Source organism: Penaeus chinensis, chromosome 23 (assembly GCF_019202785.1).
Source record: "Penaeus chinensis breed Huanghai No. 1 chromosome 23, ASM1920278v2, whole genome shotgun sequence".
Classification (NCBI taxonomy): domain Eukaryota; kingdom Metazoa; phylum Arthropoda; class Malacostraca; order Decapoda; family Penaeidae; genus Penaeus; species Penaeus chinensis.
In genome coordinates, this window is record NC_061841.1 from 11,143,098 (window position 1) to 11,155,825 (window position 12,728).

At 38.5% G+C, this 12,728-nt stretch overlaps 1 protein-coding gene across 1 annotated transcript; it reads right to left on the reverse strand.

Annotated features, from left to right (window-relative positions):
- Window positions 1-3,687: 3,687 nt before the first annotated feature.
- On the reverse strand, window positions 3,688-10,968 carry LOC125037406 (fatty acid hydroxylase domain-containing protein 2-like). Its single transcript, XM_047630549.1, has 7 exons — window positions 10,832-10,968; window positions 10,074-10,233; window positions 9,513-9,616; window positions 8,668-8,813; window positions 8,288-8,469; window positions 5,154-5,426; window positions 3,688-4,964 (listed from the first exon to the last, which is right to left on the reverse strand). The coding sequence occupies exons 2-7, from the start codon at window positions 10,223-10,225 to the stop codon at window positions 4,754-4,756; spliced, it is 1,068 nt and encodes a 355-aa protein (XP_047486505.1). The 5' UTR covers window positions 10,226-10,233; window positions 10,832-10,968; the 3' UTR covers window positions 3,688-4,753.
- Between the last annotated feature and the right edge of the window lie 1,760 nt (window positions 10,969-12,728).

Below are 12,728 nucleotides of genomic sequence, written 5' to 3' on the forward strand. Positions count from 1 at the left end.
GTGCAACCCTCAAGGAAGGGCCTTGGAGTCCTTGTTCTCAAGAGTAGATGCAGTTTTACTGAACAGTGACACTCCCACACATTTCCAAATATGAACTGGGACATTCTCCGATATGTCAATTGGTTCACCAAGTTCACAGTTGAATTTCATTTGGCAGGTCATGGAAGACTTACATTGAAACGACCAATTTCCAATACTTTTAGAGGAGGTGAATGATATTCTAGCCAATGGAGTGCAGAGATGGCGACTTGAACATGCAGACTGGAATCTTCACATCACGAATTCACCTTGCAGCAGAAGCATTCATTCCCAAAACTAGTGAGCAGTACCGCCGACCGGTAGCATGGTGGTGTGATGAATGATAACAAACTGTCAGAGCAAGAAAAGCTACATTAAGACAGTAGAAACGATACCCCAATGATGTGACCTTGATCCCTTATAAAAGGACCTGAGCCAAGGCCAGGTGAGTGCTAATGGAGGGTGGACAGACATCGTGGAGACAATATGTTGCCTTAATTAACTCTAGGACCCCTTTAGCATAGGTATGGGACAAGGTACGTAAGATCACTGGAAAGAGCACATCCATGTCACCACCTGCTCTGAAGATAGCTGGCATAATTATCGCAAAAAAGCTGCAAATGAGCTAGCTAAATCTATGGCAGAGATCTCCTTTGGAGCATCATACACTAACTGATTCTCCACTCTTCGGGCTGAACAGGAACAACACCGAATGTCGCCCTTCAGTAGGAGAGCTCCCAAAATTTCCTGTTGGACCTATTTAAATAGGATCTTTGGGGAGGGCACAGTGCCAGCCACATGGAAAGAAGCTATAAACATTCCTATCCCTAAACCTGGCAAGGATGCTTCCATACTAGGGAATTATATACCAATTTCTCTCACTAGCTGCTTCTTCAAGCTAATGGAGAAAATGACAAACTTTAGGCTGACATGGCTGCTTGAAAAGGAACACATGGGTGCCTCACATCAAACAGTTAAGGTGAAAGCTACTAAAGTGCTTAGTATTTTGTGGGTTCTTTCACACTTATCTTGGGGTGCAGACTGCACAACGTTTCCGCGGTTTTAACAAGTACTTATTTTTAGCAAACATGACTATGGATGCGAGGGCATATTCATCTGCAATTCCCACTGTTTTCTGAACGTTGGACTCATTTCACAATGAAGCTCTCAGAATTTGTAGAGGGGCTTTCAGGTCTTCACCTGTGGAGTCCCTGTATGCTGAGAGTGGAGAACCACCTCTTGCATTACACCGGGTCTACATGAACCTGATTTAAAACACGAGACTACAAAGGATTCCGGGATCTCCTACACCCAGATTGGTTTTCAATAGGATAGCCGATCCTATGATAGGAGAATGAGGAATCTTGTGGAAGATCTCAGTTTAAATCTCACTAAGGTTCTGGCTGTTGGAACTCCCCAATTCCCCCCTTCGACTAATCAATTCGAGCTCGATTCGGTCGGAATCGGGAAAGGGGAGAGATCCGAAGCAGAAACCAGGGAGAGATTTCTTCAACACACTTCTAAGTGCCAAGAATCAGATGCAATATATACAGAAATCTGTAATCTGTAAATGGTGTGGGCTTTGCAGCAATGAGCAGGAGGAAGGCAGCAGTTGGCAATTTTTCTCCAGCAGCCTCGATCTTCACTGAGTTACATGCCATCCTTGCAGCAGTCAAGATGACTAGAGATCTTATGAACCATTCTATTGTATTATATTGCTACTCTCGTAGTGCCTTGCAAGCAATCAAGAGCTTAAATTCATAATATCCAGTGGTGAGGGAGGTTCAAGATAGGCTTGCACTGATGTCAGCACGTAAAATGATAACTCTGTGGTGGGTGCCAGAGCATGTTGGGATCAGTGGGAATGAGCGAGCTGATCGGAAAGCCAAGGCAGCTGCCGTTCAGCCCCGTGATACTCGTTTTCCTCTCTCGAACACCGACTTGAAAGCCAGCATCAGGAGTTGTTTTCACGATAAATGAAGGGAGTAATGGAGGTATACCTCTAGAAACAAACTGCGAGAGATTAGAGAAGACCTTGGCAGTTGGGTGACCAGCATCCATCCCAACCGACAAGTAGAAGTTGTATTAACAAGACTAAGAACTGGGCACATAAGACCGATGGTGATGGCTAGAAGGGAAGCACGTTGTAAGAGATGTCAAGAGCCATTAATAGTCGCACACGTAGTGGAAAGATGTGTAACATTCACAGAACAAAGACGTATGTAGTCGTCTCCCCCATTTATACTGAAAAATGTTTTGGGGAGGATTGTGACAAAGAAAGTCTTATTAGTCTTAAGGGAGACTCATATTTTTATTAAAATTAATTATGCACAATATTTATGCAATATTTTTTTTATAAATTTAGAGCATAATATCTATGCTTTGATTTTTAGTATAATATTTATTGTTATTTATAAGATATTTATTGATAGATTTTTGACGTTTAAATATTTGAACATTTCAATCCAACAAGGTATTCACCACAAATGACCTTAGCTGTTGATGCGGCAGATAATTTTAAACAAGGAATCAATATTGATAGTGTTACACTGCTTGCCACTCGAAACATCCTTAAGTATTCCATAATCCAGACATGAGGTATATTCCACCCAAGCCACGGACCAATTGGTGTGCCTTCCCTTGCCTGTTACAAATCGCACATACTCTTGGAGGTAAATCCTGTTGTTAACTTCCACGTGACTAGAAGACAAGAGACAGGCCAGAAGTTGTCAGCTGCATTTCCTCTTGTTGGATTCTTTAGTCATAAAACTGTTATCTGTGTCATCCAAGACGGCCAAAAGCTTATTACCATTGTTTATAATTTGGTTTAACTCTATGGATCTTGTGCAATGGTGTTTAATTCCACAGTCAAAACCCTTAACACCATCTGGCTCAACTGCTATCTAATTACGACTGCATACTGACCAATTTGTTTTTATTTTATGCACTGAGAACTATTTTCATTTCTTATTGATAAATGAGTTTGTTCTCTTCTCAATCTGAGGCTAGTTCATCATAAAACCTCTTTTGATTCATCGTTAAAGAAAGATCCCATCGAAACTGCTGTATTCACTGGTCACTTCCTACTTTTTGTTGCTATAGTAAGTAACTAGATAAAATCCTTTTCATTTGTTTTATATTTATATTCTAGATCTTTGCATTTCTCGAATATTTTCGGTAGATCACGGCCTTTTTCCAGTATATTATCCTTCCTTAGTTTTTTCATATTTTCCTGAATCCTTCTCTTATGCAATGGGTCACAAGTTCCATCTCTTTCTTTGCATTTTGCATCCCAAAGTATTGTGCTATATAATTATATTTTAGCTTGGTTGAATTACAATGATTCCAATAGTGTAATTCCTATTTTCAATCAGCTTCTGTCAAACTTTTTGATGACTTTGGACTCTTAAAAAAATCTTCATGTGCTCTGTAACGTCCTTAATAACTCTCGGCATAGACTTTCTTTCTTGTATAGTCTCCTTCAACCATTTTTTATTAATATTATCATTGGTGTAAGGATTATTATCGTTAAGATTACCATCAACATTACTGTCATTACTATTACCAACATACAAATTACTTTCAATGTCTTTATCATCCTTCTTGACATCTTTGTATCGGGCATGAAATGTTCAGACTTCGGAGATGAAGGTAAATTTCAAGTCTTCAGACATTTATTAAGACATTTATTTCGTTTGCAAATACATGTTCAGCACATGTTGATCCTTAATGCATGTACAAATCCAAATTTTCTTACAGTAACGACCTCATGCACACCACTCTTCCTGTCACATATACATACTAAGTGAATGGATATAATATAATTAGTCTCAAATATCTGTTTAGGACTTTCATTAAAAAGCAAGTCATAAGGTGCGCGGTAGGGGCAGTATCCTCATCAGTGATTTCATGTTGCTCTTTTTACCACGTTATTCGATTTACGTTCACTGCTCGTTGTTTTATGGTAGTGACTTGTAAGTTTTTATTACGTGACCTCTAACTCATCCATCTTCAGTCATTATGATAATCAAATCAACGTTTTTTTTTATCTTTTTTTCACAGGATCTATCATGAACTATATGAACAAAAATGACGTACGCAGTGGTGGAACATGAAGTGCTTTTCTACATGACTATAATGCACTTTGTGTCAAAATCGTACGTCCTGTATTATAAAGACCTTAAAGTATATCATATTGTGTATCACTGAGTGCTATTTCCTATCGTATTGGGTCAATAAATGTTTGTTGTCCGTAGGATTTTCTCATCTTTTAGATTATGTTTCAATGATATTTAAATGTAAATGAAGCAGAGTATTGTTATTTATATGATAAGCGATATATGTAGATATAGGTTATAATGACTAATCTTACACATGCCATATTCCAAATCATTATGGACAAGAAATGTCAAACCTTTTCCTTAATTAATTCAATCATTTTAATAACTTGTAAGACATTGAAAACTTCCTTTTTAAAATACTATTATCCCTGTTCTTCTGACAGTGTGGTTTTCTGATCCAATTTCCTGACTCTATGATTGGCCAAGCTGCTGTCAGCCCCTTCTCTTCAATCTGTTATGTGTCTATACCCAACTTATAATCTTGCCCTGTTTATTTCCTATAACCAAAGAAATGCTATTCCACTAAAACCAGGACCCTCTTAATTCAATGGCCTTAACTGTGCTAATCACATTTCCCGATGATCTCGCTTTCCCTTCCCCGAATCCAGCGACGCCTACGGACGCCTTCCCCCGTCGCCGTCGTAGACCTCGCTGCACTCCCCGCCGGCCCGCTTGCCCTTCGCAACCGCGTCCGGGAAGGCTTCTCGCGCCGGCAAGAGCGAGAACATCGTCACGTTCCGAGCGTATTGCCTCGACTTCCGGAATTTCTCGTCCGTCCCGTGCAGCCGGTCCAGGATGCCCAGCACGCCGTAGCACTGGTTGAATCTGCAAAGGGTTCAGTTGTGGATTTTTTTTGGCATTGTTAGGGGTATCTGGATGCTTTTTTGGCTGACTGTTTTAGGCATGGCGGGTTTAATGAAATGAAGGAAAGATATATACACAGAAATGAGAATCTCACTCATGAAATCTATCTGAAGAAAACTTATTCAGCTTAGAATGAGCTGAATTCCTTACTTGAGATGATGGTAGTCATGGGCCTCTGGCGACGGGAAGAAGGGCAGGTGGTACCCGCAGTGGGCGTTGATGGTGCTGAGGTTGGCGAGGCCGCACCACAGCCAGACTGTGGCCGGGTGCGAGCCCAGGAGTATCGGCCCGAGGATGACGGGGGCGATGTTGGAGATGATGTGCTCCACGGGGTGCGTGTACAGGGCGGTCACCGAGACGGGGCTCTGCCACTCGTGGTGCCACTTGTGGAAATGCTTGTACAGCAGGCGGTGGTGGAACAGCCTGGTGGGAAAGCAAGGCTTGTGGGGTTTTAAATGCAGGTTTTTTCCCTCCGGCGCCTCCGGTGAGTAGCGAGATATGTGATCATAACTTCACGTGTTTATTTCGGACACAAGTATAAGGAAGATGAAAATACAAATTTTGAAGTGTTAGAATTACACTTAGAGGAAAGAAATATTCCAAAGATTACACACACATATATAAATATATATAATATATAGTGTGTGTGTGTGTGTGTGTGTGTGTGTGTGTGTGTGTGTGTGTGTGTGTGTGTGTGTGTGTGTGTGTGTGTGTGTGTGTCCTGTCAACAATCTCGAGGCAATACACAGAAGGCTGCCATGACAGACACCCCATTAGCACAGTTTACCTTGAAAAGGATGTCTATGGATATATGGATTTGGTCCTAATGAATCAGTTCAATTGGCTCTGTTCATATTAGACCAGTTTCCCACCCTCTTTGGTTAAGAGAGTAACCACGCGATGTCTTGGAGGAAACAATGCGATGTGTGCCGTTTTCGTGCAAAACTATGCCTCTTCCAGACAATCAACCAATAAATATAACATTTGTGCAAACTGGGGGGAATGTAGGCCGTGCCACAAGTATGTAAGGCCCAGGCGAAGTTAGACTTTGCAAATATCACTGAACTGAACCGTGGGGAAATACAAACGTTTGTATGATGCATCACCTCAGGACAATAAAACAAAAAAAAATTCAATGGTAGAATTATCCAAATATTTATCTTTACAAGTCTTTTCAGGATATTAGAACAAATTTGCCTTATATTCACTTTATTCCTCCAGGTGTCAGATAATTGTCATTTTGATTACCTAGGATTCTGGACAACAATAACATCGTCAACCTTCGATGATGCCTCCTTAGTGTCACTTGCCACTAGTCTCCAGCCACTTGCCACGTGCGATGCGTCAACTTGGTGTGAAAGCGGCCTAAAAGGTCGTGTTTTACTCCTACGTATTTTTAAAACGGTTTCTTAGTTCGTGACGTGACACTGCACTTTTGAAGAACACCTCTATTAATGAATGCTTTAATTTATTATACCATTTTATTTGATAAAGAAATGTATTTATCACGGATCTCGGATTTTACTGTTATATAATTTCAGATGGTTTATGATTTATTCATTAACTCTTTTAGTTCGAGTTTTTATAGATTTTTTTTATAACAATTCTGATAATTTTGTATGGGATGAATCATTTGGGAAACAATATGTATTTTAGTTTGTTATTTCTGAAAATAAACTGTTTTGCCAGTTCCCGGAGCTTCCGGAACGGAACAAATAAACAGTTTCAACTGTAAATTTGTTTGTGCCCCATCCCTTCTCTCTGAAACACTACACTTAAGGCTGTTCTGGTCTTTCTGTTACTTGCCTAGGCGTGAATATTAGGTGGCCGTATTAGGTAAGCATAGATAAAGGCAATTAATGTAAGACTACGTAACGTAAATTAAGCTGAAATACAGTGGCGTAACTTATTCGTAACTCTTACTGCTGAGTGTGTGTGTATATATATATATATATATATATATATATATATATATATATATATATATATATATATACATATATATAATATATATAATATATATATATATATATATATATATATATATATATATATATATATATACATATACATATACACATATATACACATTGCAAGTAGAACAATGAAGAGAAGTACAGGAAAACACCTATGAATATATATAGATATTGGTATATGCCGAAGGCCTTTTCGCATTTACTGCTTCATCAGGACATATAGAAAAAGAGATACATAGACGTATATATGTACTGACCTGACCGCCTAGTACATATATATACTTCTATGTATCTCTTGTTATATATGCTCTGATGAAGCAGTAAATGCGAAAAGGCCTTCGGCATATTCGTGTGTTTTCCTGTACTTCCCTTCATTGTTCTACTTGCAATTTGTTTGACATGAATTCAACACATATATACACTTATATATATATATATATATATATATATATATATATATATATATATACACACACATACACATATATGTGTGTGTGTGTGTGTGTGTGTATAAATATATATACACATATATATGAACTGATATCGGGGTGAGAGAAAGGTACGATGGGATGGACCATGAAGGAGGGTACACTATCAAACAAGGTCGTGATGAAAAAAGTTAAAATTTAAACTTTTTGTAGAGAAGTTTCTTGGCTTCTTTCACGAGGAGTGAGCGGGGCCCCAACTTTATTTCTCACCTGCTCCCTAAGCATCTCCCGCCTCACGGGAGATTTGATTTCGGGCGCCTCCTTGCGCATTGGTACCTGGCCCTAAGCTTGGAGCATACCTTACTATATATATATATATATATATATATATATATATATATATATATATAAATACAATTATGTATATATGTACATATATATATATAATATATATATGTATATAAATACATATTTGTATGTGTATATATATATGTATATATATAAATATGAATATATATACATATAGGTATATATATATACATATGTTTATATATGAGGGGAAAGAAACAGAAAGAGAGAGAGAGAGAGAGAGAGAGAGAGAGAGAGAGAGAGAGAGAGAGAGAGAGAGAGAGAGAGAGAGAGAGAGAGAGAGAGCGAGAGCGAGAGCGAGAGAGAGAAAGAGAAAGAGAAAGAGAAAGAGAAAGAGAAAGAGAAAGAGAAAGAGAGAAAGAGAAAGAGAAAGAGAAAGAGAAAGAGAAAGAGAAAGAGAAAGAGAAAGAGAGAAAGAGAAAGAGAAAGAGAAAGAGAGAGAGTGAAAGCATGTATGTTTATATTGACACACAACGCTTGCACCACCACACAAGCCAAGACTGTGCTGTACCTGTGTGTGTAGTAGAATCCGACCTCCTCGATCAGAATGCAGATCATGAGCTCAAACAGAACCCAGTGGAAGGTGGGCAGCAGCGGAGACTCGTCGTAGCCCCGGAAACACATCACGTAGAAGGAGGCCGAGGAAAAGGCGGTGCCGGCGACCAGCTGGTTAAAGCTCACCCACAGGCTGCTCTGTAATGAGGAAAAGTCTCTATGGGGAGATGGAAAGAGAAGGAGGAGAAGGAGGAGGAGGGGGATGAGAAGAGAAAGAAGAGAAAGAAGAAGAAGGAGGAAGAAGGGTGATAAGAAGAGAAAACATCAAATAGTCCCACGAAAGGGTATATCAAACAGCGAAAATAGAATAACAAGTATAACCATTAGCACATCAACCTTGATCAGCGGCGTCATCTCCACTGGCTCATTGGTTCCCGGCTGGATCTTGTAACGTCTTAAGAAGGAGGGCTTGCCGGTGATGTCCATGAGGATGAACATTGCCCCGGCTGTCCAGTACAAGGCATAGCTACTGAGGGTCGGACCTGCAACGAGAACGCGAAGACAGGAACGGTATAAGGAAGATGTGTCAAATTCAAAACCCTTCACGGCCCTGTCTTCATCTTAGTTCCCTTCGTGAAGGCCAGAGAAAGTATATACCTAGTTTTATAAAACTACGTTAGTAATACTGTCTGGTAATATCACATGTACAAAAGCTCATGTTACTTAAGAAATTTTAGATGGCGAAATTAATGGTAACGAAATCTATGACATTTTTTCCCCTTCATGACGATAAATATTTAACAAGCTATCATTCTTCTTGTCAGCCCGTTATGATCACCCCGGAGGCCCCTGGTAAAAAGTAGTTATTGAGGGTCGGACTTGGGATAGGAACAGTACATGGCATGGCTACTGAGGATTGGACCCAGGATGAGAAAGGGAAGATATGAATGGCACATGGCATATCTATTGAGATGAGAATTGATGTGAACGGTACTTTGCTTTTCTGTAAAGCCCAGGTCACACCATTATTGGCAGACTTCACTAGGTTAGACGTTCAAGGGCTGCCCTTAAAACGTTTGCAATGACGTTATGACTGCATAGGGATATCTTAAAACAATTCTAAGAGGTTTATAGACAACAGATCATCATCCTTTGAGGAAAACAAACATTATAATATAGGCAAATCACTCTTTAAATAGATATATATGTCTCATATATCTCTCACTCTCTTGCTGACTCACCGTAGACTAGGATGGTGAAAGGGTCGTTATTGCAGAGAAGCACGATTTTATCCCACTGATGCTGCCAGAAGTCACCAGAAGCCCCCCAGAAATGCTGAAGATGACTATGAGGAGGAAATAGACATTGCCATATATTTAGAATATATGGGAGTATATAAAGAATATATAGCTATGTTACAGGTCTGTCTTCATACTTTACATAATATTGTCGTTTCTTGTTGCTATTATAATTTCACGAATACTGTCATCATCAGTATTATCACTATGTATTCTTCCCTTACACGAATGGTCTAAAGAATATATACCAAAGGTTTAGGGTGTTGCCTGTAGGTGAATATCTACAATTTGTGACGTTATACAAGTTCTCTTTAAAATTAAACAATAACAAAAGCAAAGAGGCCTCTGATATGATATAATTCTACAGCGGTTATTTTTTCATTCGAATGAATATACAGTATTTATAAAAATAATCGACTGGGACTGACAGCATTTATTTTGGCATCAATTAGCGTCAATCTAAGATCAACCTCCTTATACATTACTGTACTTTAGGCTACTTACTACGTGAGGCTGTTTCTGAGTGCTAAAAGGACGACCGACGTGGACGCGACGACGACCAGCGTCTTCCTGAGCGAGGCCCACAGGTCGCGGCGCCCCTGCCTCACCTGCAGCTCCTGGTCACCCTGGTAGGTCGCACCTTCGGCCATTGTCATTGGGGGACCTGAGAGGCAGGTTATGGGGATTTATCTTTATTTTTTACTCTCTCACTCTCCATATAAATAAACAAATAAATAAATGTAAAAATATACGCATGCATACATAAATACACACACACACACACACACACACACACACACACACACACACACACACACATATATATATATATATATATATATATATATATATATATATATATATATCCGTTCCCAACGTTTGAGTGGGCGTAAAATCATGTGAGTTTATGTTCATATACTCTTTTATGTTTATATACACAACACACATATATAAACATAAATATATATATATATATATATATATATATATATATATATATATATATATATATACTGTGTATATATCTTTTCTTTTATTTTCATTTCCTCGCTTGCAAGGGTTTTACGTCGTACAATCTTAAATTTCTCTCTGGGTAGGGAAACCTTCGTGCATTTGCTTTTCTCTAACTTCTCCTTTCAGAATGGATAACTTTTAATAAGTATGTGTCTTAAATCAGCATTACTTATATTTAGCATGAAAATCTTCAGTCTTGAACACATGCATTTCTTTGGTTTAGTTTATTATTTAAATCAACGACTTACCGCACACATGCAGCCTCTCCTTTACAGAGGACGGCGCACCACTGTCACTAAGCGGTGGTGTTTTGGCCTTGATACGCACGTGTGGTTGCCTTTGCGTGCTTTAGATGCATACTCCCGGCATCCATTATTTCCCTCTGGCTTACTTACAGTGTGAAAAAGTTTATGATTGATGTTGAAATTGAGAATTTTTTGTAAAATGTTGGGTTTCTCCCATATTTATTTTTTATAAATAAATTTGTTAGGTATCGAATTTAACATATCATTTCGGTGAGTTGCCAGAGGTCTTATAACTGGCTATTTGTTTCCCCACTTTTTAACTTTCAAAAATGGAATAAGCTTCAAATCTGCTGACAGGAAACTATCACAGTTTTGGCTCAGATGACTAGAATTAATAGTAACACCCCAAGAAAAAAAAAAAAAAAAAAAAAGAAAGAGAGAGCGAGAGAAAGAATAATAAAAAAAGAACAAAAAGAATAACAAGGCAACTCGATGATTCATTTACGGGGCGTGTTTGCAACTTAATCTTAGCTTTTATCAATGTTTTCCTGTTGTCAATCTGCTTATCACCTAAAGGCTGGTTATGTGCTTGTCATTTACTTTTTTGGTTACTATGTCAACAAACAGGTCTAGTCATGCTACTATAACTAAGTATGTATGTGTTTGTGTGTGTGGGTATATTATATATGATATATATATATATATATATATATATATATATGTGTGTGTGTGTGTGTGTGTGTGTGTGTGTGTGTGTGTGTGTGTGTGTGTGTGTGTGTATGTGTACATGTATATGTATGTAAATATGTATGCACATGGACATATATGTATATATAAACATATATACATTTATAAATGTGTGCGTGTGTGTGTGTGCGTGTATCCGTCTCTTTTTTCTTTCTCCCTCTCTCTCTCTCTATATATACATATATATAAATATATCCATATATTTATATTTATATTTATTGATATTTATACAGACATATATGCATATATGTGTGTGTGTGTGTGTTTATATAAATGAATGTGTGTGTTTGAGCGTGAGTATCCATCCTTCTTTCTCTCTCTCTCTATACACACACACACACACACACACACACATACACACACACACACACACACACACACACACACACACACACACACACACACACACACACACACATACACACACACACACATATATAATGGTACCTTGACTTGCAGTGTCCCAACTTAACGGGTTTTCGAGATACGAGTGTCTCGGCCGATACTTTGCTTTGAGTTGAGAGCTAAAATTCGGGTAACGAGCCGACCGGAATACTCAGAACCACCCGTCCGTTACAAGCGAAAGCAAATTGATGTAATCATGCATACGATAGTCACTGATCATCGGAATAATAATTCTTGAAAGGATTGTCTAGTTGAATATTTGGCATCAAAGAAGGTTATAGTAAAACATATCTAAAAAATATGTGGTATTGCAATGTATGCTTCTCCTATTTTGTAGAGAAAAACTAAGGGTTCCCTTTGATGGTTTCACGCTGCAATGCTCGGTCATGAAGATGAGCAACACGCTCAAACATTGTTGTTTGTCGTCTGTGAACTCGATTTACAGTCAACTTACATTTGATTCAAGATAACGATAATGCATGGAAAGGAAAGAAAATGCTAGACAACTGAATTTCCACGGTTTTAAATATGGAAAAGGCATGTTATTGTCAAATAAAGTTTTCTGCCTACTAAGTAATCGGGAAATAAACCGTACTATATCCAGGTTCAAACCCTTACGAGAGCCCCAGAGCAGTTGTAACTTATAAGGTACTTTACAATGTGTGACGTCATAACATGGCGGCTAATTTTGTATCGGAGCCTTATGACATTGTAACGGTTTCGATGTGAGATACAACATTGTAAACAG